This window comes from Dromiciops gliroides, chromosome 3 (assembly GCF_019393635.1).
Source record: "Dromiciops gliroides isolate mDroGli1 chromosome 3, mDroGli1.pri, whole genome shotgun sequence".
Classification (NCBI taxonomy): domain Eukaryota; kingdom Metazoa; phylum Chordata; class Mammalia; order Microbiotheria; family Microbiotheriidae; genus Dromiciops; species Dromiciops gliroides.
This window is the reverse complement of record NC_057863.1, coordinates 330,648,976-330,674,145: the sequence shown is the minus strand read 5'-3', so window position 1 is coordinate 330,674,145 and position 25,170 is coordinate 330,648,976. Positions and strand designations below refer to the sequence as shown.

The window sequence follows — 25,170 nt, the reverse complement described above, 5'->3', positions numbered from 1 at the left end:
CATTGATCTGACCCTGTCTGGGGCTAATTTCAAATGTTGCATTCGCATGAAGCAAAATCATGATGATGCTATTTGCATATGGCTTAACTAGAATTCTGTAGCATCTGATAGTATTTGAATATCATTTACATGGTAGTGGATCACTTTGTAGTAATATAATAGAACCTTTTAGTTCATTCCATATGATCACTGTATATAAGGTTCATGTCAAACATTAAAAACCATCCTCAATAAAAGATGCCAAGGAATCTAGTTAAACTAATTTAGGGTGTTTAGATTTAAAAGGCATTGACTAGGTTCCCCCCTACCGCCTTTGAATACTATATACTATCCCTGCCTTTTAAGATTAAGTAGAATGAAGATTTTCTTCTAATCAACTAACTAATGCAATATAAAGGTCAGCTAATAAGTGAAAGTTAACTGTGGTCCTGTGTTTAATGTAACATCTCATTCTGTGTTTGTTTTTAAATTGTAACTAATTTTAGTTAATAGCTTGAAAATAAAGGCTTACTTGCAATAGGTTCCCTTTTTAGTAATGGTTAAGTTTGCATCCTTGCGCATGTGGTTTTGTCAGTTGTTTTGAACTATATTGCATGTATTTTGTCTGTAACTAGAGATCTGTGGCAGTATTTTATATTTATCCCAGTATCAACTAGTGAGGAGGAACCATTTGGAACAGGTAGCAGAACTGGCTTTGTATTCTATATTTAGATTAATTGTCATTGGTTACATCATGGAAAGTGGGAAATTTTACATTTGATTGTTTGGCCTCTTAATATAATAGAATTAGATCTGATGCTGTCAGGAAGCTACTTTAACATAGGACTTGAAATGGTATATATGATTGTTTTCTAAAAAGGCTCTTTTATAAAGCATTTTTAATTCAGTCATTAAACTTTTTCCAGGCTGAAACTTGATAGTCAAAGGCTATTCTGGGATATTGAAAGTCTCACCTATAATTTTTGGTTATCCAAATGCAAATGTACTTTGAATAATTTCCTATATTAGGACTTGTTTGCATTTGTTCAACATCAAAAGATACTTAACTTTTGAAAACTAGAAATTGATGTACTGCTAGTTCTATTATGGACCAGTATTGTGAGAGACTATGTTTATTTCATCTTGTGAAAATGAGTTGCTGCACAGGTGAGGTAGTATTTGGATCACTTTAAAAGTTCATGTCAGTGTTTTGTTTTGGTTTGGTTTTTTTTTCCTTTTTCCTATTTTCTTTTTGGCCTTTTTTTTAAATTTTACTTATTTATTTTTGCTTTTGTTTTTTGCAGGGGTGTTTTGGGATTTTCATGGCCTTGCTGCACATTTGGCTGGCCATATTTAGTCTGCGCACTAAATGTTAGTCTGCCCAGTTGAGTCTTACTTTTGTGCACTCAGTTCTTTTGGTTTGATTTCATGTTTTGTCCACCTGGATGTGTTTTAGATTGAGAGATTTCTATTCTGATGGGCCGGATTTTAATCCGTATGCTAAATTTTAGTCTGCAGACTAAAAGTAATCCGCGGATTATTTATTTTTATTAAAAATATTTAATTCCCCCACTAGAAACTATCCTAAAAGAATGTTAAATTATTCTACACTAATCAAGGGAGTTCACAGCTACTGGTGAGTTGTACCATCTTTTATTCTTATGCCTTATAACCGACACCACTACCTCTGTCACTTTTTTTTGCTCAGTCGTACTAGGTGTTGGTGTACATTATTGTGCTTGTCACCCATAACTGTGACTGTCCCTTAATATTACTGTTTATTGTATATCTTTTTGTTTAGCTTTTGGTGGGTGAATTGGGTAGAAATATAGGTGGAACTGTGTTGAATTGGTAGTGCTAAAAGGCTAAGGATTTTTTTTAGTGAGTTATTCCAAAAGGAAAGAATGTTCTTAAGTTTTTCTTTTCTTAAGTATTGGGTGCAAGGGTATGAGGGGGAAAAGCCCACAATAGAAAAATTAAATCCATACCCGCACTCCCAAGGTGATATGTCAATTTCGTGAAGAGTCCTAAAGAGATGAGAAAGACCGTCAGCAAAATAATCATCCATTAGAGGGGAAGTCAATCCAAAATGGAGAATAATCCGCGGTGGCCTGATCCGTTCTTAGCCCACACAAATTTATAAACTATCTGGCTTGAAAACTCAAATGATAATACAGATCAAATATTTTTATTTTCTTCTGAACACTAATTTAGAATTTTTTTTATGCTGTGTCCCTTGGACACATTTATGGAGAAAAACAATATGTACATAGGGACTCACACATTTAAAGCAGGCTAATCTGGCCCTCCCTGCGCCCCCTTTCCCACCCAAATTCCCTTATGTCTGTGGACAACGAATCCAGGACAAGAGAACTACCAAATACTTTACTTTGGGAACCTGATTACCCCTTTACTTATAGATTTAATTTTGATTTTAACTTTTTTTGGTTTTGTATTTTTTTAATAAATGCACTGGCATTGGAACATAATAAAGTAAAATTATGATGTTTCTTTACTATGCCTCACCATTGCGCAATCAATTTTTTTTACATACACTGTGGCGAAATAATTTTCAAAACTTGGACTTGCTACTATGGAGACTGATGTTTAAAGTTTATAACTGTATAAACATTTTCTATGTCCCCCACACCATGGATTTCTTATAACATTGGATATATTTTTCCTTGCTGGACTATTCTCTTTTGGATTGACTCCCCCTGTTTGGATTATTTCACTGCATTATCATCTTTAGGACTCGTCAGGAACAGGACATTTCACCTCAGGAGTGCGGGTATGTATTTAATTTTTTTTTCAAATTATTAGGGCTGGCCTATAAAAGTGGGGGAAAGGAATTTTGAAAGGTTAGAGATTCATGCTGCAAATAAATAAATATTTCATTCTTGAAATAGAATAGAATAAAAATTTATACCTAAACATCTGTGATTTCAGTTTTTGAATCACTCTCTAGAAAGGGTTTTGTTTACATATGTTATACCTTGTCTTCATCACCGACCTCAGTAATTCATTATAATTCCAGACAGGTTTAACAATTAGAGTGTTTTTTTTTTCCTTTAAATTTCCTTTATTTAAAAAATAAGTTGTTGATTATTTGTGGAAGTGGAGGTTAAGCGGTTTAAGGAAATAAGGAAGTGAGGAAGCAGCAGAGACAGAAACTCCTTTGGTACAAGCCAGATTTCAGTAGTTCTGTCGGTCTCCTTTTCTTTAGACACAAAGGTAACAGCCCAGAAGAGCATTGTTCCTGTTTGGGCTGTAACTTGGAAGTCACTTGCTACTGCACCCAGTATTGTGGTCAGAAATCCGAACTCTGGAGGCATTGGGTTTGACCCAACACAAATGACCCCCACATAATCTTCAGGTTAAAGTTTATCCACAGAGTGCCAACCAAAGCTTTTCTCATCATCGGTCACTCAAAGGGTTTAAAGTAACAGTGGATAACTTTGTAATTGCAGGTTAAGTCTGTCTTAACGTTTGTTACCGGAATGGATATTATTCTTTGTTGTTTTAACTCTTTGACTCCACGAGTCAGGATTCCATGACAAAATGGGCTAATATACAATGTCTTAGTACCAACATGGATGGGTACTTGTAGCCAACAAGGCACCAAAGAGGTTTTGGTTTGGGGGGTTTATTTTTAAGAGAGAATTTTTACAATACTGATTTATTGTTGGTTTTGACAGATAATCTTCGTTGATGTTAACATGAAATTTCTCCATTTAAAATGTACATACTGCCCAGCTACCCTGCACTTGAATGTTAGCAGGAGGTATTTATTTCTATTTTTGGTGATGCTGAGTGGCTTATGTGCTCCCATATTGGTGCAAAAGCATTTTGGATTAGCTCATGTTTATTGAAAAATGCTGGCAACGTAATTCCATATACTGTCAAGTAAATGGAAATTGTCCTCAGGGAGGAGCATTAAAGACAACTGTTCAACTTTGTCTTTCATGTGATGCTGAGGGGAAAATTAGGGATAAAGAAGAAGGGTGGGAAGCCTTTAAGCAATGGCTTATTTCAGCAGTTGTTGGAGATAAGTACCAAGAGGTGATATTCTGGTCACAGCTGTGGTACCTATAGAACATTTGCTCTATGTTTCCTTCCTGTGGCCACCCCATTCAGAAAAGACTTTTAGGTTTGAACATGACCATTGAAAAGCTGTGAAGGTGCTCAATCTGTTCCTGTAAGGTGGTTTGTTTTTGTGGTTTTTTCCTTTTTTTTCTTTCTTTTTTTTTTTTTAAAGGTTACAACTTTATGTTACTCCCTTCCTCCCATTTGGATCTAACTAAGCCAAAAAAAAAAAAATCAGGATTTGTTATTACTATTTGGGACCTGAGGGGTAGGTGTGATACAGAAATAGGCATAAGAGAAAGGAGGCTCCGGCTCAGAATATAAAATATATGGTGGTTTCAGATTGTTACTCTGAGATACTATGAAACAGGTAGCTCTAAGCCCTATAGCTCTCAAAGAAAACCATGACTTTTCTTATGAAAAGGACTTTCAAGCTTAGCTAATAAATTAACCAACACTCTTGAGGTTCCAAAATGAATTCTTTAAACCTAAATGATTCCTTTATAAGTAGTAATCGTGATAAATTGCATTATGTAGTACTATGGTCGACAAAATACTTTACAAATATTATTTTCACTTGATCTTGTATTAGGTGTTATTATTATCCCTATTTTACAGATGAGGAAACTGAGGTAGAGAGAGATTAAGTGACTTGTCCAGGTCACACAGCATTTTAGTGTCTGAGGCAGGATTCAAATTCGGGTCTTCCTGACTCCAGGTCTAGCACTCTATCCACAACACCATACTGCCTTTAATTATAAACCTTTTTTGAGAACTTCATGGTTAAACAAACCTTTATTTCAAATATGCATTTTGATATTTGAAAATAAAAGCAGAAAAGTTGTTTTCCAAACATGTATAAAAGACTATTCCAAATTATTTCTTGAAATTCTAAGTACTCTAGTGATAACTTAATCTGATGCCCATATCCAGTGAGTAATATTAGGATATCAAAAACCTATTTAGTGTCCCCTGGCTTCCTCTTTTACCTTGTCTCCTTCCATAGGTGCTTTTGTCTTCTGTGTTTTTTGAGTATCTGTCTCTGTCTTTCTGTCTGCCTCTTTTTCTGACTGTCTCTGTCTCTCTTTTTTCTCTCCCATCTCTTCCTTCTTCCTTCTCTCTAACCCTCTTTGCATCCCTTTCTTACTCCCTCCTTGCTCTTGCCCCTCCATTATGCAACTGTCATTATTAATTGCTATATTTTTTGTCTGTCTTCCTCTTCCTTACTGTTATGGCCTATCTCTCAGTGCCTCTCTTCCTGTCCTCCATTCCATCTTTCCTCCTTGTGTTCCCTCTACTTTTCTTTCTACCCCTTAATTGGTAAAGATAGAGAACCGAAGTATTGTCTCTTATATGTTTACTGAATTAGAAGTGTAGCCTCCAGCTCACTTTTTTTTTTAATGTCAGTGACCCTAAATAGAGAGGGAAAAAAGTCTCCCCATTCTGTACATAGAGGAAACTTCAAAGAAGGATGATCTGTATAAGTGACCATGAGTGACAACTGTTTAAGAAAATAATATAGTTTCCTCAAAATCTAAGCATCTAAAAATTTCTCCAGATAACTTATAATCTATTTTTTTAAATAGGAAAGACTAAATCATTAACATTTTGCAGCCTTGGGATAAACAACTTTCTGTTTTTTCTAAGACGTTGACTGCCAAACTTGAACAGTGCTGTCCATATCAACGGTTATTCTGCTCAAATTCATCCAAAAGAAGCATCCTTCTGCCCACTGTCACAAAAAGTCAAGAACTTTGAGTTTTCATCATCTTGAATTTTTCTTCATTTTGCCTCTATCTCTGAACTTCAGTTTTTATCCCATCTACATATATGTCATTTCTGTATGCATGATTGATTGCTCTACTGTTATCATCAGCATTATTAGATATTTTTTACCTTCTTTCCCAGTGGTTTCTCTGAGTTTCCTCATATAGTCTTTCACTGACAGTTCATCTTCACCCCAGTGTGGTGAACCATGTGCAGTTAACCCTTTAAATTTTAGAAGGCTCCCTATCCAAATGCAATTTTGTTTGTGTAACTAGTGGGAGTTCTTAACTTATTACTCAGAGGGTTAATTGCTCAGCCGTTATAATGAAAAACAAATCAGTCTATCTTTTTTGTCATGTAGGTTTTCCGACCCCGAACTCCACCTGAGGCAATTGCGTTATGTAGCCGTCTGCTGGAATATACCCCAACTGCCCGATTGACACCCCTGGAAGCTTGTGCACATTCATTTTTTGATGAATTACGGGACCCAAATGTCAAATTACCAAATGGGCGAGATACACCTGCACTCTTCAATTTCACCACTCAAGGTAATTTTATAAACTAAGACTTTTTTCTCTTTCCAGGAAGCCACATACTATAAAAGACCAATCTCTAAATTTGAGAAATACTATTCAAAGTTGGAAAGCTGGGGCAGCTTGGTGGCACAGTGGATAAAGCACCAGCCCTGGATTCAGGAGGACCTGAGTTCCAATCTGGCCTCAGACACTTGACACTTAGGTGGCACAGTGGATAAAGCACCGGCCCTGGATTCAGGAGGACCCGAGTTCAAATCTGGCCTCAGACACTTGACACTTACTAGCTGTGTGACCCTGGGCAAGTCACTTAACCCTCATTGCCCTGCAAAAAACAAACAAACAAAGTTGGAAAGCTAAGAACTGGAATATTAAGTACTTACAAATAGTAGGCTTCCTTTTGAGTCCTCTACTTGTACTAACAAAATGATAGAACTTTGGACCTGGAAATGATCTTTGAGGACATCTGATTTTATAGATGAAGAAACTGAGGACCAAAGGGGAAAATTGATTTGCCTTGGGTCTTTCAAAGGAGTTGCCTAATTTTGCTTTAAAAGTATATATACTGCTAAAAAAAAAAAAAGTGTCACAGTATAATGTTCAGTTTGCCATCTGGAAACATAATGGTGGCTGATAAAAGATTTTTAGTAGAGGGAAACTTCCTGAAATTTTTTAGCAACCATCATTGAAAAGTCTACTTGGGCAACAATTACAGAGGTGTAATTTACCTGAGAAAAGTCTGTGATTCACAAAAGTATTAGTACATTATTTTTTTCCATTAATAGTTACCTGATACTAAGACAAATAGTACTCTCCCAAAGACACGGACTTTTCTTGTTTTTAATTAAAATAGTGGCTGTAGGTTAGCCTCAAGACTCAAACTTATAAATGGGTAGTTACTAGTTAACATTTCTTAAATATTATTACCTGATGTGAGAGTTAGATAACTGGTTTCTCATCAGCCCTTCTAAAGTTTGTGCAGAGTATGAGATCTCTTGCCTCTGTGACTTTAAGTCTATTCCCAAGATCAGAGTTATGTGAAAGGAACCTTATATGTACCTGAGTTTTCTCTCAAAGATTGTCTCTAATTCCTTCAGATTCCCTTCACCTCTCAAAGATGCCTATATGATCTCTAGTTTCTATATGGTGATATTTCTTTTGATTCATATACTGAATAGAAAAGTGTCTTATGCTCAATAAATATATGTTGGTTGATATAAAGCTTACATTGACCAAAGAATATGGAATGGAGAAAGAGAAGGGGATCAGAGAATATGTATACTATTTTGTGAGGGAATGTCAAAGACATAATTAGTGCGAGGTACACCAACTAGATCCTGAGAGCAAGTTAAATATTTTGAGTATTTCAGTCATATTAATTCTTTCAGGTCACCAGGGAAGCCATCTAGAAAATTACTGATTCTTTATATTAAGTGGCTTTAGTAAGTTAATGCAATTCACCTATTCAGCCTACTCCCAAAGTATAATTCATACATAAAAAAAACTAGAAAAACACATAGTCTTATATTCAATTTAGAAAATTATTCAACTACAAGGTGAGGAAGCCCTTGCTTGATAGCACTTCATGTGAAAACTATCTGGAAAGTTTTTCTTGACTGTAAATTCAATTAAAGTTGGTAGTTTATGGAGCAGCTAGGTGGCGCAGTGGATAGAGCACCAGCCCTGATCTCAGGAGGACCTGAGTTCAAATCCAGCCTCCAACACTTGACACTTACTAGCTGTGTGACCCTGGGCAAGTCACTTAACCCCAATTGCCTCACACAAACACACACACAAAAGTTGGTAGTATGACAGCTACTGAAGAAGCTAATGTAATATAGTATTAAAGTGCATTGAGGATAGTCTCCAGTTCGAGGGGAGATGATAATCTTAATTTTTACGGCACTGGTAAGACCACATCTGAAGTGTTGTCTTCAGTTCCAGATGTCACATTTTAAGGGAGCTATTGACATCCAATGAAAGGCAACCAGGATGGTGAGTGGTCAGAAACACTGTTCTATCAGAAATGTTTGAAGAGCTAGACCTGAATAAACTAGAAGAGTTTGGAAAGGACAAAACAGCCATATTCAAAGACAACACGGTCATGGAGAAGAGAAATTTGAGTCATTTTCTTCTAGAAGGACAAAGGAATAGAAGATATAGAAATGCAGATTTCCAAAGCAATTTTATAGCACATATCTATCTAAAAAGGAATGAGTTCCCCTGTACCATAATAATAATTAGGAGTTACTACATTGGGTTAGGGGTTAGTTTTGACTTTGTGGTCCTTTTTAACACTAAATATTATGTAAGTTATTTCAGCAAATATTCAATATTATAGCATTAAACACAAAGATAAGCTTTTTTAACCCAAAATTTGCTACCATTTTTGCATTTTTTTTTTACCTATTATTTATTTAGAAGGTGCTCTTTAAAAAAAAAATCCAGATTCATGTCTTGGGTGAAATGCAAATATTTCATATCTGTTCCTTTGAATAATAGTACATTTAAGTGAATAAAAACTTTTAATAAAGATAGCAAACATATATGTGATGTTACATATTTCTTATTTCACAATCACTAAATAACATCACATTTACATACTTTTAAGTAAAATGCCATGCATAGAGAGTAAGTGGAAATGAAATAAAACCATGAAGATTACTCAATTAGAAAATGTTCCTCTACCAAAACACATTAATAAAAACTCAATTACCATTTTTAGAGAATGGGGACAAGTGTCCATATTATGAGAGAATAAAAATCATCAGACTATATAATGTCTAAAAAATAAAAGTTTTAAATTGGTTGGCTCTCAGGGAGATTAGGAATGAAGAGAGAAAATTTTTAAGTGGAAATGACCTTGAAAATATTTTTATTTAAAGTACACATAGAGTAAGTTGAAATGGCCTTACTAGTCCACTTCTTTCTGCCCTAAAGAAAAATATCAGTATTATGAATTCACACTTGAGTCTTAAAGTAAATGGATGGAGTCACCAGTTCATTTGCTGTTGGTATTTTTGACACCCTAAATAGACAAGATAAGGAGTTGATTGCCTAGTTAGCTAATAACATGATGGGTAAATGAAAATGTGATGGGGATGTCAACATTTTGGAACCAAATATGAGGTACAGATTAACCATGTACCAGCTACCCTCAGGGCCAAGGTTTGACTCCAATATCAATGTTTATCTAAATGATTTCATTCATTCAACACCCTCTGAATCCTATCCAATCAGTAAAGAAATGACCCATCTTTGAATAATTATATTAATCCCGTGACAGTGCTGTTCTTGTTCTAAGAGTCAAACAGCTTGAAAAAGGGTGCAAAGTAATAATAACTGCTCCATGAAGTGGACACAAAGCTTGACAGCATTAGGAGGCATGATGTTTAGATTACCCAATCCTGGGGTTGGGAGAGAAGATGGGGAAAGGAACAGTTTTTACTAGTACACAAATAAACCAACACATATCAGAGAAGTGTTTTTTTGTGTAGGAGTGCTTTTTGGAAGATGGTGGCTAAGATAGGGTTCTCTGTACAGAAAATTGCTTTACAATCCACTTCTTAGGAGCATATATATATATATATATATATATTTTTTTTTTTTCCCCCCTCTGGCAAGGGCTAGCTAAATGTGAAGTTGTATGAATATGTAGGGTTAAGTTTGTGTATGATCTGTGTGTATTTGGCATTTTTCTCAGTTTATATGTACATTGTATGTTTAGGCTATGAGTTTACATATCAGTAGTTATGAGTAAGTAGGTGCGTTTGTGGATAGATGACTGAGTATATTTTCAGTTGTTCTTAATGTTTTGTGGAAGTAGTCTTGGTATGAGTTTAATCATACGTACATACAGTACTGTCACATGAAACATAGCAGCTAATATGACCCAATCATTGTCTCCAGCTAACTCTGTCTTTGGTCTTACCATCTGGAGAAATCATTTCAGTTCAGTTTCACCACATTTTGTTCTCTTTCAAAGAGAATTGACTCCCTATTTCTATATAATAATCTTGTTTACTGTAGTGGAACCTCAGTTTTGAAAGCCCAAAATGTAAGAGTATAGTCATTATGTAGATACAAACTTAAAACAAACACTAGATACCAGGATTTAAATAATGGGACTTGGGTATAACTGCAAGGTTGATTCATCAGCAAAACTCAAATGCCTGTCCATGCTCCTTGAATTTTAAAGTTGTTAAGTTGGCAACTGCTTACAGAAGCAGTAAATTATGAAGATTGAGCATGCATGAATAGAGTTTAGTCTTGTAATCAGCCAGATGAAAGTTTTTAAACATACTCCTAGCAATATATTAAACCATAAAGAAATCTATTTTCTAAAACTTGCATTAGAATAAAACTAGAATATCAGCATTTTCTCCAAATTAAAATAATAGATAATTAATTCTGTTCAATCCCCTGCTTTGTATAACAACACAGTTCAAAACACATGGATAATGTGATAACTTGGGCCTATAACAGGCATCAGTCTGGTGTATTTATTCTAAATAGTCAATTATGGCTATTATGTACCAGGGAAAAGGATAAAATGCTGTCTCCTTTCATATCTCTCAGACGAAGCCTAGTTGGTAGTTGAGGAAGCAATGAAAAAAGAGATACTTAAGAATTTCCCAACCCAACCTCTTCACATCCTCCATTATAGAGTCTGTAAGAGGATGTCATTTTCATAGGGTAAAGAAATTTTTTTCTAGGGAAAGAAACTCCCCATAGTAGCTAACCTATGAAATACCTCACATTTCCTTCTGAATGACGGTACCTGTGGCTTAATGTAAATGCAGTAATTCATAGAGTGGCTTGAAAAAATTAGCTATTTATCTGCTTCATGGCAATTATGCCTTCAGAAAATCAGGCAAAGATTAAAAAACTAGAACTTCTCTAGCCCAGTGAATACATCCAGTTGCCCAAGGGAGGATAAGAATAAGCATAGGTAGGGTAGGGGGCAGTTAGATGGCGCAGTGGATAAAGCACCTGCCCTGGATTCAGGAGTACCCGAGTTCAAATCCAGCCTTAGACACTTGACACTTACTAGCTGTGTGACCTTGGGCAAGTCACTTAACCCCCATTGCCCCACCAAAAAACATCAAGTGAGTTTTTCATTTATTCAACAAATTTTGATTGAGCACTCTCAATTCAATTCAGAAGCATTTATCAGTTACTTCTTTGTGCAAGCCACTGGTGCTAAGGATACACATTCAATTCATTAAACATGTATTAAACACCAACTCTGTGCCAGACACTGTGCTAAGCACAGTGGATACCAAAAATAAGAACGACAGGAGCAGTTCCTGACCTATGACTGAGACTATACTTGTTCTTTGTTCAAAGAGCTTGCAAGATCATGGGGTGGGATTGGAAAAAAGGTTTCACGTGTTCATAAATAAGTAAATATAAGTTCATTTTAGAAGGAAAGAACCACAGAGGTGATGTACCTAAACTGGACCTTCAAGGAGAATTAAGAATTCCAAGAAACAGTGTTGAGAAGGTGCAGGGTATAGCTTGTACATAAATACACAGAGGACTTGGAGATGGCATGTCAGGTTCATTGGATAGCTATTATTCAAGTTTAGCTGAAACTTGGAGATTGTGAATATAGGGAATATGAAAGAAAACAAGGAAAGTATGTTAGGAGCCAGAGTGTGGTTGGCCTCAGATAACAGGCCAAGGAGGGAGTATGTATTCTGTCCTATAAGCAATAAGCATCCCCTGAAAGGTCTTGAGTAAAAAAAGTGACACAATCAGATTTGTGTTTTAAGGAGATTATTTTAGGGGGCAACTAGGTGGTGCAGTAGATAGCACTGGCCCTGGATTCAGGAGGACCTGAGTTCAAATTAGGCCTCAGATACTTGACATTTACAAGCTATGTGACCCTGGGCAAGTCACTTAACCCTCATTGCCCTGTCTCTCTTCTCCCCCCCCCAAAAAAAAGATTATTTTAGAAGTTTTTTGAAATATGTATTAGAAAAGAGAGAGCCTGATAGTAGGACGAACAATTAGGAAGTTCTTACACTACTCTAGGTGAGACATATTAGGAGACTGAGCTAGGATTTAAAGCATCATATAGTATCATAGATTTAGAGCTTGAAAGGATCTTAAATGCTGTTCACTCCACCTCATTTTGCAGATGAGTATATTGAGTCCAATAATGGTTAAGTGAATTATTTGTCCAGTGTTACAAAGCTAGTAGCAGAGCTATAATTCAAACCCAGAACCTCCAACTCCACATGAAGTATTCTCGCCATTGTGCCACACTGGGGATGAATGTAAGAGTTGTTGTGAGTGTAGAATAATGATGAATTGACAAGATTTAGTAATTGATTGGATATGAGAGGTAAAGGTTAAGGATGACACTAAGGTCATGATGCCACATAAGTAGAAGCAGTGGAAATAAAGAAGTTTCGTGTTTGGTGAAATGACTTGACCTTGAGTTTGAGAAATTGATAAGACATTCAGGAAGATGTCTGCTAAGCAGTTAGCAATAATAGCCTGGGGACTTTGATGAGAGATTAGGGCTGAATATTTTTATTTGGGAGACATTTATAAAGAAAGATAATTGAGTTCATGGGAGCAGATAAGATCATCAAGGAAGAGCAAAGGGAAGAAGGATCAAGGAAGAGCCCTGAAAGACACCCACACTTAGATGGCAGGGAAAGATCAGGTCCAGATTGTGATAGAACTATGTGACAGGTATCACAAAAGCCAAGGGAAAATTGTCCAGGAAAAGTGGGGATGATCAGCATTGTCTAAAATAACAGGTAAGTCAAGAAAAACCCTTTGGATTTAGTAGATAAGAGATTGCTGGTAACCCTGTAGAGACTTGGAGTAGAATTTTACAATTAGAAACTATTGCAACAATTGTGAGGAATTTAAGGTTATAGACAGTTGTTTCTGAGAATTTGACTGTGGAGAAATAAGGGAACTATAGGACAGATGATGTCTTTAAGGAAATGGCAGGATCAGGTAAAAGAGATTTTTGATTTTTAAAACGTGAAGGAAACCTGGGCACATATGTAGGCAGTATGAACATTGCTAATAAAGTGGAGACTGAGGATGAGAGGAAATAGATGAAGCAAGCTTTGAAGAGGCAATAAAGGGATAAGATAAGTTCTTACTATTTCTATGCAGAAATAAATAAAATAATAGCCCCTCCCCTCAAGGAGCTTATAGTCTCATAGGGAGAAAAATAGGCTCACAGATGAAAATAATAGCAAACAGACTGTGATAAGAGCAAAGTGCTTTGACTTAAGCAATGGAAAATTCATTTCTTGCTGAGGAGATTGAATAAAGCTTCATTGTATAGGACATTTGAGGGAAGAGTATCCTAGAAACAAAGAATGATAAAAGCAAAGATTCAAAGGCAAGAAAAGACATTGTAAAAGTTTGGAGAAAAACATTCTGGCCAAAGCATAAATTAGGTGTAGGGGAATAGTAGATGATTATGGTGGAAAGGGAGACTAGGGACAGATTTTACAGGCCTTTGAAAGTAAATGGGTTGTGTCACCAAGAGGAGACCCTGTACTACATGGAAGGATCATCACTGTGGGAACTGCTGCTTTCATAGTGGCTTATGAAAGAGAGTTCACAGGTACTAAATAGTTGTAATGTATAAGGTGTACATTCTGGAATTAACTGATGAATTATAATCAAATAAATTACTAACACCAGACAGCATGTATCCAGAAGAAGTCTCTAGAATTGAAGTTGATGCTGTTATGAAAGTATAGTAAATTCCAAGTAGTAAAATAGCAAGTGGATGGAGATGACATGCAGAAAGAAAAGGAAAGTGTATAAATATGCTGAAATAAAAAATTTTCATATAAGCAGTTGAGACACTTTAAGGAAAGGTAATCCAATTTTTTCTTAAATTAACATGAGGTTACAATGAAGGAAAAGGACTTATGAGTGGTCATAGGTGGTTTCCGGGAAACCTAAACTTGTATTACTCTAGTCAGTAATACCAGCAAAATACCTGCCTGATAAGGAAATGTATTGTTTGGGAAAACCAATGTCCTTTACACTTATCTTATTTGATCCTACAATTACCCTAAGTGAAAGAGTACAAATATTACTAGTCCTAATTTACAGATGAGCAAAATCAGTTTAGGTAAATTAAGCAATGTACCCAATGTATTACGGCTGGGAATTGATAGAACTGGCATTCCAACTCTGACACCAAGCCCAATGTTCTAGTGACCATGTAATTTATTCTAAACTGGTTTTTAAAGATGAGAAACTGAGACTGGAAAAAAGTAAGTTGCTCAAGGTTAATTTGGCTACAGGAGTTAATGACACTAAGAATAGTACGGAAGGCCTATTTCCTAACTCTCAGTTCAGGACTTTTTCCAAGAAATCACCACAAGGCCTCCTTTCACCCTCTTAATCTTCTACAATTCTATTAATTAATGGAAAACAGTTCTATTAATCATTGTCTTCTATAATTCTATTAACATGTTTACACGGTACACATGGTATTTCTAGATCTGAGTGTTATATAAATGTAAGGTTATTGTATTGTTATGGAGTAAACAAAATTAGGCCTTCAGGCTTGAAAGACAAGGTCTGGAATAAGATCTGATTGAAGCCAACATAATTGTAATATGGAGCTGAACATAGACTTCTTCCCCAAGTTTTGAAACTTTAAAACTAACCCCCCATAACATAAAAGAGCAAAATTTCAGTTAACAAAAGAACCTCATCAGTTATTGTCAGGACAAGCAAATTTTCCAGATAATTAGGCTTACCCCTTATACACCAAGACTTTTTGTTTAATTGTTTGGGATGGAAATCTTAATAAAAATCAACTCTGTCATCCCTGCCTTAGTAAAGTGAGTGTAATTAAATTTTTCTTGATAAGCTAGCATATACATTTAATTATTTCTTTTGACCAACAGTTGTCTGTTTCCTTTTGAGGCATGTAAAAGCAAAGCCTAGTACATTGGGAAGAGTGCTGGATTTAGAGTCAGAAGACCTGCATTCGTATTCCAGTTTTACTGCTTACAACCTCTGACCTTGGGCATATTTCCTTTTAACTTCTGGGCTCTCTTCTGTAAAATGAGAGAGGTGAACTAGGTAGCTCTTCCAAATTTGTAAACCAGTGAACATCATTTTCCAACCTTAACATCCCCAAGAATATATTCATCCCCTGGTGAATAATTCATGACTTCTAAGCCAAATTGTCCCAGCCCAAATTTGTACCTTCTGTAATTAAGCTAGAATGATGTCACTGAGTAGTTTAAGAGCAAGAATATAATCCACCCTCAAAATTTCTGATTAGAGAAAAATGACATCAGAAAGCATAATATGCTCTATTATTAAGCTGCCAAATCTATTAAAGATAGACATTTATCCAAGTTTATCCATATTTCCAAATAAAAGCATTTTTAAAACTTATGTATAAGGGGCTTCATAAAATTTGTAATGGGGAAAGAACGAGCCCCATAATTTGGTTCCCTAATGGTCTTATTCAGGAAAGTGCTCGATTTGAGCATGAGCCATATGATTCTAGCTCTTCAAAAACTTTGAACAAGTAACATGAAGATTTGCACTCTTCTCCAGCCAGTTTTTAATGAGTAGTCTTTTATTATGCCATCTTAAGGTAAGGTAATGGACCTCTCTCAATACTGGTTGACCTGATGTATTCAGAATAAATAGTTTTTGACAAAAGGACACATTTCTTCCTCATGTTCCACAACTGAATTCCCTAGAATTCTTAAGGAGAATTCTAGCTAGCTTGATAGTAACCTTGAAACAGCACTGTTTCCACTGACACATATATTCATAATTGGGGGGGTGGGGACCAGGGATGAAAAGGCTGGTTTGTATGTACATAAAAATAGATATTTTTTTTCTGTTTCTAATGAAGGAAATAATATAACTCTACATAATATTGTTTTTTTTAATTAGGAGTTTTAATAAAATTTTGTACTCAAGAATAGAAAGATTTTAGCAGTGCAAACCTAGAGCCTTTACCAAGCATTTGTCTTTTATTTTACATTATGTTACAATATTTTACAATATTATTTGTCTGTTTAGGAATCTAGTTTATTCAGCAGAGCTTGTCAGAGGATCGTGTTGCATTTATATTCTTAATAGAAATAAGATGGCAATGAAATTGTGCACAGAAGTATAGTTTGCTATTTAGTTTAAGCATTGAATTGTCTTTTAAAATTTAATTTTTCCGGCCTCAGACACTTGACAATAGCTGTGTGACCCTGGGCAAGTCACTTGACCCTCATTGCCCCGCCCAAAAAAATTAGTTTTGCTTTTATTTTAATTATACACTAAAGTTTTATATAATTAGATGGATAAGTAGTGACCAGGATGATGACTAGGATGCGAGACCTACAGGCAGAAAGATGGAGGAGAACATAGAATTGGTGATTGTCATGATAACCGGGAGGGGGGGGGGGGGGCGGCAAATTTCGGTTGCTCCAAAAAAAAATTATTTCTGAAATGAGTCACATTTCTGTGGCACTTTGAAATTCACAAACCACTGTTCCAACAAGACCCCTGTGAATTTTGGGGCTGCAAGTATTAGTATTTCCATTTTACAGATGAGGAAAGTGAAGGAGCTTGTCTAGGATCATACAGCTGCTAAATAGAAGAGTCAGGATTATGAAACCATGTCCTTCCTGATTCTATAGGTTCATTGATCATTCTAGTACATTATGCTAATCTCCTTTATAGCACTGTTGTTGGGAAGGAAGTAGTATATTATTTATTAAGGGAACCGACTTACAATAGAATGGATTTTTACCATTATAGAAGCTTTATTTCAATGACTATAATGTACAAAATAATGTAATGGATGAAACCCATCATTGATGATCCCACATGTGCTGGTGCTTCCATGTCAAGAGCCTTGCACAGTCCTGGCAGGAAGGTTTTTAATTGACCAGGAACTGAGTGACTCTTGGGGGTGGGGAGAACCAACACTAGGAGGAAAATTGTAACCTGACACAAAATATAATGAGGTAGCTCACACTGAAAGGGGGACGGGGCAATTTAAAAACGGAAAGTTGAAAAAGCACTTTATTTTCTTTTATCTGTGTTATCCTCAAATTTTCCCTATGGGTCAGTCAATGACTTCTGGATGAAAAATTTAGATTATCACATAATATTCAGATTTCCTTTTAAATTTGGGACTCATGATCATAGAAAACTTTCCATTAAAAGTGTTTTTGTCTTTACTAACACCCAGTGGGGTGTTATTTTTAAAATGCAGAAAGGTCTTGTCTTTGGACAGAAAGTTTTCTACCACCATAACACTGTCTACTTGAAAGGGGCTTTGCTGTTTGCTTAAGTAGACTTTGCAGGAAAGAAAGAAGAAAGGAAGGGAAGGACAAGTCCCTGCCTGAGGTAGTAGAGTTTAAATTGGGAAAGTGACAGTATAAAAAGTGGCATTAGGATTATATATTTAGATTTAGAAGAGATCTCAGAGTGCATTTAGTCCAGTCCCTTTATCTTACAGATGAAGGAACTAAGGCACAGAGAGCTTAAGTGACTTGCCCAGGGTCAGACAGCTAGTAAATATCTGAAGTAGTATTTGAACCCAGATCTCCCTAACTCCAAGTCCAATGCCTTCCCTATCCATACCACTATGTTTCCTCCTTCATTATTTTATTTTTTTCCTAGAATACCAACTACCAATGATCCTCTTGCCTTTCCAAAAAGTATAATGTTCATTTAAATGGACTGTCAGCAGTGAAATGATATTGGCTCTTTCCTAAGTTTATTCCCATATTTCTCAGGGATAACATGAGCTGCTCCTAAATCATGCTACTAGGAAATCCTTTATCTTAATTCAGATAGGACAGTTTCCCAAACTTTTTAATTACATAATGCATCTGCAAATTTGCTGGGGACTTTTGATGCATGTCATAGTTTTTTCCGCCTTCCTTCCTTCCACCACAGCCATCAGTTCATCCACATCCTTATCCTCCAGTCTCATTTTTTTATGTATCTATTTAAGCCCCCATATAGAAAGTATACTCATTGAAGATAGAGCACACTCTCTACAGATTGACAAGTGGGCACTGCCTTTAAGGGGTCATTATATCATCATCTTTTTTCCTATGATGCTATAACAGAAACCAGGAGTATTACTTTTTTTTGTTGCAACTTGAATTAATTATATATTTCTTTTTTTTAATAATAAACATTTTAATTTAAAGTTTTGGGTTCCAAATTCTATCCCTCCTTTCCCATTCCCTGAGGCAGTAAGCATTGAGATATAGGTTATACACGTGCAATTGATACCATCATCTTTTAGTCAGCCTTAGTTGGAAGCATTCTAGAACTTCTCTCTACAAAAGCTGATATCTGGCTATTTGACATTCAGAGTTATAAGTGAAATCTAACTATTCTGTTTTGCTTTCCCTTAGAACTGTCAAGTAATCCACCTCTGGCTACAATCCTTATCCCTCCCCATGCTCGGATTCAAGCAGCTGCTTCAACCCCTACAAATGCTACAGCAGCTTCAGGTGAGAAGAACACATGAGTCTTTTCTCTCTCCTCTGTTCCTGAGAGAGTAGAATAGCGTTGTCCACAATCTTTTCTGAAAGGGAAGAGATGTCCTTTAATTCTGATTCATCTGGTCCTTGTCTATATTTGCTTCATTCTGAATATCAGAAATATAGCCCTTGAAACTATAAATGAATTGTTGAAATGAATAAAAAGGTGCATTATTTTTACTTCATTACTTTTCAGATTCGTGATTTCATCAGTGTGAATACTCTGTCCATTGTTACAGATTGCAACCCTTCCCTCCACACCTTTATATATGGTTTCTATGAGTTTCTCTTGTCAAAACATTCTCTGGCAAGTATTTAACCTTTTAGTGGCCAGCCTCAGCAAGGTTACTTAGGCTCATTATATGCTGTGTACAGAATGTTGTGGCACCATCTTTCAAGAGTTCTAGCCAGTTCCATGCTTTGTTAAAGCATCAGAGTAAGAGGTTAATGAAGGATTTTCCATTTTATATGCATATATCTACAAATATATGTGTATAATATGCATGTACAAAAGGATATGGCATCAGGGGCAGCTAGGTGGCACAGTGGATAGAGCACCCGCCCTGAATTCAGGAGGACCTGAGTTCAAATCCGGCCTCAGACACTTGATACTTACTAGCTATGTGACCCTGGGCAAGTCACTTAACCCTCATTGCCCCACAAAAAAAAAAAAAAGATATGGCATCAAAATAAGATGCATATTAAGGTTTTAAAAAATATTTATATATAATATACATGCATGTAAATATGTGTGTTATACAATATACCTGTGACATATCCACATTTGTATGTAACTATACTTATGCATATAAACATGCATACATACCCTTAGTCTCATAATCCTCAACCTGATAGGGAATTTTTTTTTTCAGTGAAATTCTATTGATATATTTCCTTCTTACATGTAATCATATCCCAATATATCCTTCCTAACAAACTCTCCTGGAGATCCATTCCCCATAACAAAGGAAGAAAAGGGAGGGTAGAGGGGGCTTAGTCTACAGAAATCACCCACATGTCAAAAAGTCTGGTATTCTCTGCAAAGTTATACACCAATAGTTCACCTCCTCACCTCTGCAAAAAAGGGAGAAGGGGTACTTCTCATAGTTCTTCCTTGGGACCAAGTTTAGCTATTTTAATTTTACAGCATTCAGTTACAGTTGTTTTTGGGGAGGGGGGGTGGAGTTGTTCTTTTCACTTATTGTTATAGTCTTTGTGTATTTTTTCCTGCTTCTGCTTATTTCACATTTTATTAGTTCATATAAGTCTTCCCATGCATCTTTATCACATTTAGGAGTGTTCTGTTAATTTATTATTATTATTATTATTATTTGCTTAACTTAGACTTTATGTTAAACCATACTTTTAAAATGATTTCCTGGTTATTGTGTTTTGACTTAAAAGAGCTTTAGCTTAATTTGTTTTTTTAATTCTTACAATGGCCTAATACTAGAAATGAAATGATATCTTAAAAGTAGAATCACATTTAAGCTGTCCCATGGAGAGGAAAATCTTAAATATTCCTAACAACTCACTTCTCTTGAAAATAATTCCACAGCCATCATTCAAGAATTTCCCAGCACACATTAGGACATTCTTCCTTACGGCCAACTTCTGTAATTTCTTGTGAAGACTGAATGAAGTCATAAAGGCTTCTTGGGAGTTTTTCTCAAGTTGATTTCATTTTTATCATTAGCTGGGATATTTATAAGCCTCATCTTTTAGTTTTGAGAAAAGTAGCCTGAGAAAATGTAACCTCCTCTAAAGTATTACTTCTATATTTACTATTTATGTTGGGTGATGTTAATATTTCTGCCAGTGCTGAAACCATTATTGCACAGATTGTCAAGAATTGCATTTAAATGTTTTAAAACCCCCAGTACATAATATGTTTTCCTTCCTTTAATATAGCTTTATTTTATTTCCCAGTAAATGTTCTGGAACTTATTACAGAAAACCTCTGTACGTTAGAACAAATGGAGAAAATTTCTCTTACAAATCAAAAGTATAGAAAATTTTAACTTTATACCTGATGGAAACAAAAAGCACAATGCAAATACATTTAAACTAAGGTTTAAATCATACTGAGCCATAATAGAAGTATATAACAGGAAGTCTTAGACTTGGAGTCAGAAGACCTATATTCTAGTAAAACTCAGTCTGACCCATTTTATGGCCAGGAGCAAGTCACATCATTTCTCAAGGCTTTTTCCTCATCTCTAAAATTGGGAAAATAATACCTCCTTCCCTTTCCACATCACTGTGTTGTAAAGATCAAATGAAATAATGTCATATAATGTTAGATCTAGATAGAACCTTAAAGATTATTTAATCTCTACAAACTAAGACCCAGCTAAGTAAAGTGACTTGCACCATACATAACATGTAACCTCACTTTGCAAATTGTATGTGCATAGATGGCATTATTGTTGGTACTGCTGGCCATCCCATAGGCCACCCCAGAATTTGTAGCAGAATGGGACCCTAATGACATTAGTCTTGCTACTCCTTAGGAATGGACTGTCTTTTCTATAGTTGTACTGCTGCTATGACCCTAAAGAACAGCTAAAGAGTATTAGGATTACAGTAGATAGCAAACTCAGGGGTCATGGGAAGAATCTTTTTTCAGGAAATACTCAGTAGATTTTCATTAATGCACAAAACCAATTAAGTACACAGTCGGATCTCTCTGCATCAGAGAACCCAATACCATAGAAGACAGATTTTTTTCATTCGTGATGCTTCTTTACATAAAAAATCACCTTCTGCCTTCCTAAATTTCTACCATTTGTCAGATATAAAGTTTTTTCCCAGTCTCATCTTACCCTTTTGCACATAATTGCTGCAACTAAATTATTTTTTTCGGCCCTAAAATTGTTGGAGATGGAAGCAGCATGCTGTAGTAGAAAGACCACTCACTGGTTTGGATTTCATATGGCATAGTAAGTAGAGAGTGCTGACCCAGCAGCTAGGAGACCTGGATTCTAGTTGCAACTCTTTTACTATATGTGACTTTGGACAAGTCATGTAATTCCTTAATATCTCAGTATCCTCAGCTGTAAAATGAGAGTGTTGGACTAGTTCTATCTAATTGTTAAATTCTTTTCTCTTGGGACCTTAGCTGCCTCATATCTAAAATGGGATAATATCTACCTCACAGTGTTTCTGCAGCCAAAATAAGATAGATGCTAGAAATTGCTTTAGAGTTGGGTAGCCATAAGGGATTACAGTACTACAGAAATAGAATGAGTTTTACTTTCCAACTATAACTTGCCTATTTAGAGAGACAAAATGCAAAGTTGCTATGAAAGAATATGAGATTGACCATATGAAAATTTTCTTATTTTAATTATGTCGGTTAACATTGGGTTGCTCATGGCAGATGGAATAATTGCTAGCCAGTTCATTTGGTCAGTTCTCTTCTAGCACTAATTTGATGAGCATCCCTTTTTATTAAGCATGAAAGTGAAAATTATGAGTAATTTGTTTTTGTAATCTTTTATCAAGTTACCAGACCAAGCTAGTGGATGTTATGAGAGTTTGGGGAGCACTTGTAGTAACCTTGTGTGACCTGATTTCCATGTTGCTTTGATAATGATTTCAGCATTTGTAAAATAACATGTTCCGATAGCTCAGTAGTTATTTAAATCAATTAATTCAACTGAGTGACACTGGCATCTCATTTTGAGCATTCAGGATTTCAGCAAAATCAATTATTCCAGTAAAGAAATTTAGAATAATGAAGATTGAAGTTAGTCATTTGTATGAGAGTTATACTGATTTAATCAAAGAGCATTCCAACAGTATCCTTAATGTAGTAGAGAGAGCACTAGTCTGGGAGTGAGAGGACCTAAATTTCAGTTATAGTTCTTCTTCTGAATAAATCGTATGAGCTTAGGCAAGTCATTGCCTTTTTGGACTTCAAATACCTCATCTGTAAAATGAAAAGTTTGAAGCAGATGTCGTCCAAGTTATCTTCCTGCTCTAGCATATAGTTACTCTCATTTCCAACAGTTTGTTGTCACTATTTTAAGGGAAGAAATGATGATATGGAATGAAATGTAATCCATGTTCTTTTTTTTTTACAGATCTGGTAATATAGTTTATGGTATGAAATCCTCCTCACCAAGGGACTCTCTTTTAGAATTCTTTGTGTCACTACATAAGAAGATTGTTTTCCCTTTTATTTTATTTTTTTAAAGTAAAGCTCTTTAATTTGTGTCCACAAAGTCCTCCTCCAATGCCTTATCAAGGTTTAGAGGTGGCCTTAGGTTCTCAAAGGCTATGCCAAGAAAGTACAAGCTCTGGCAGATTTCACTGTAGTCCTAGAAATAATACACTGTGAGAGGCTCATCCTTCTCGGGTAGGCCACTTAGTGATCAGGTTTTTTTACCACAGCAACCTCTGACACAGAAAAATGCAAACGTGGCCCTCAATCCTAAACCCTACCACCCTATTCCATTTCTGCAGTGACCAGCCGAAGAGGGAGCAGGAAGTAGTACGAATTACAGTTTTTAGACCATCTATAAATCTTTTCTAGGTGTGTTGGTACTCTAAATATGACATCTTTACCTGTTGACCATTGAGTGGACTTACTTTTCAAAGAACTGAATTAGATTAATCTGGACTTCCCTATTTAAAAAAGCAAACAGAAGACATAAGTTGCAGCTAAATGGAAGGATGGTTCCAGGTTCCCTTTGGAGAGGCAAATGAGGGAATTGGCAAAATTGGTTTTGTCATAAATTCCAGGAAGGATGTTACATTTGGTCATCTTATTAAAATATTCATGATAAATATTTGCAAAAACTCTAGTATGAAAATAATTATAGCTTAGGCACCAACATCTTGCTACAGAAGAAGGAAGGGACAAAGAAAAATCTGTTCAAAATAGATAAAGACCCTAGATTAAATCAACATTAATTCTGGTATTTGGTGACATCAGTGCAGACATACGAATAGGCAAGGATAACCAAAAATGTTGTAAAATACGGCTCGGGAGTTAAATTAAATTACAGTCACTATGCAGATGACTCCCAGATGTGCCTATCCAGCCCTAAATTGTCTTTCTCTCCCGAGTTCCAGTCATGTGTCTATAACTACTACCTGTTAGGTAGTTATAAGTTAGATGTACCAGAGGCATCTCAGATTTAGCATGCCAAAATACTCTGTCATCTTTCTCCAAAAGGTCCCCACCTCGCCTTCCAAACTTAGCTATTTCTCTCAAAGGCACCACATCCTTCCTATCATCCAGGTTTTCAACCTTGCCATTACTGTTGACTCCTCACCTCTCCTTTACCTCCTATGTCCAGTCAGTCACTAAGTCTTGTCATTTCTATTTCCACAACATTTCTCGCATCCATCCCCTTCTTTCTTACACAGCCACCCCGTCACCTTTCATCTGTACTATTGCACTCACCTCCTAATTGGTCACCCTGACTCAAGTCTCTCCTTACTCTAATCCATCCTCTATACAGTTGACAAAAGTGATTTTCCTAAAGCCAAAGTCTGACCAAATCCCTCCCCAGCCTGTTGCTTTTAGCATCAAATTTAAATTCTAATGTTGAGCTTTTAAAGCCTTTCATAACCTGGCTCTAGACTTTCCTTCAGTGCCTGTTATTCATTAACCTCCTTCCCACAGTGTGCTGATCCCAACTGGGCCTTCATGCTGTTCCTCCCTGGAGACTCTGCCATCTCTGTGTCTTCACATTGGCTGTCCCTCCTTTCTAGAACATGCTCTCTACTCACTTCCACCCTCTGTTTTCCTCTAGACTCAGCTCAGGTCCCACCTTCTACAAGAAACCTTTCCTGAGTTATCCTTCCACCCCGCACAGTGACCTCCATGTGGTTTATTCTCATTCATGTGCCTGTTCTTTCCCATGTAAGCTCCAGGGCAGTAGTAGCTTCATTTTTTTCTCTGCTCTCCCACTGCCCATCAAGTAGACACCTGATGAATCCTTGTTGGATTGAAGAACTAAGAGATACCAAAAACATGTAGGCCACACGGAAGTCTCATACGTCCTCAGTACTTTCTTTAAGAAAAAAAAAATGGAGAACATTGGACATGGCAAGCACTGAAAAATTACCCACCCCACAAAATAGAATTTTTTTAAAAAGTTTAAAAGGCAGAAAATGATATAGTCATTCCTGAATCAACTCTGTCTGTGTAGTCATATCACTGACTTGTTAAACCAAATTTCCAAATTAATATGAAGCTAGAAAAGTGAATAAAAATGAGAAAACGATATGGCATGTGTCATTAAACTCCAACCTGA

At 36.0% G+C, this 25,170-nt stretch overlaps 1 protein-coding gene across 5 annotated transcripts in view; it reads left to right on the top strand.

The window, feature by feature from the left end:
• The window catches only part of GSK3B (glycogen synthase kinase 3 beta), a 279,430-nt gene that overhangs the window by 220,920 nt on the left and 33,340 nt on the right, over positions 1-25,170 (top strand). For 3 of the 5 annotated variants that reach the window (XM_043990488.1, XM_043990490.1, XM_043990489.1), the window contains exons 9-11: positions 2,732-2,770; positions 6,194-6,380; positions 18,770-18,868. In XM_043990488.1, the coding sequence (XP_043846423.1) occupies positions 2,732-2,770; positions 6,194-6,380; positions 18,770-18,868 (325 nt within the window). The remainder of the gene's footprint in view (positions 1-2,731; positions 2,771-6,193; positions 6,381-18,769; positions 18,869-25,170) is intronic. The other 2 variants (XM_043990491.1, XM_043990492.1) reach the window with 1 other exon arrangement.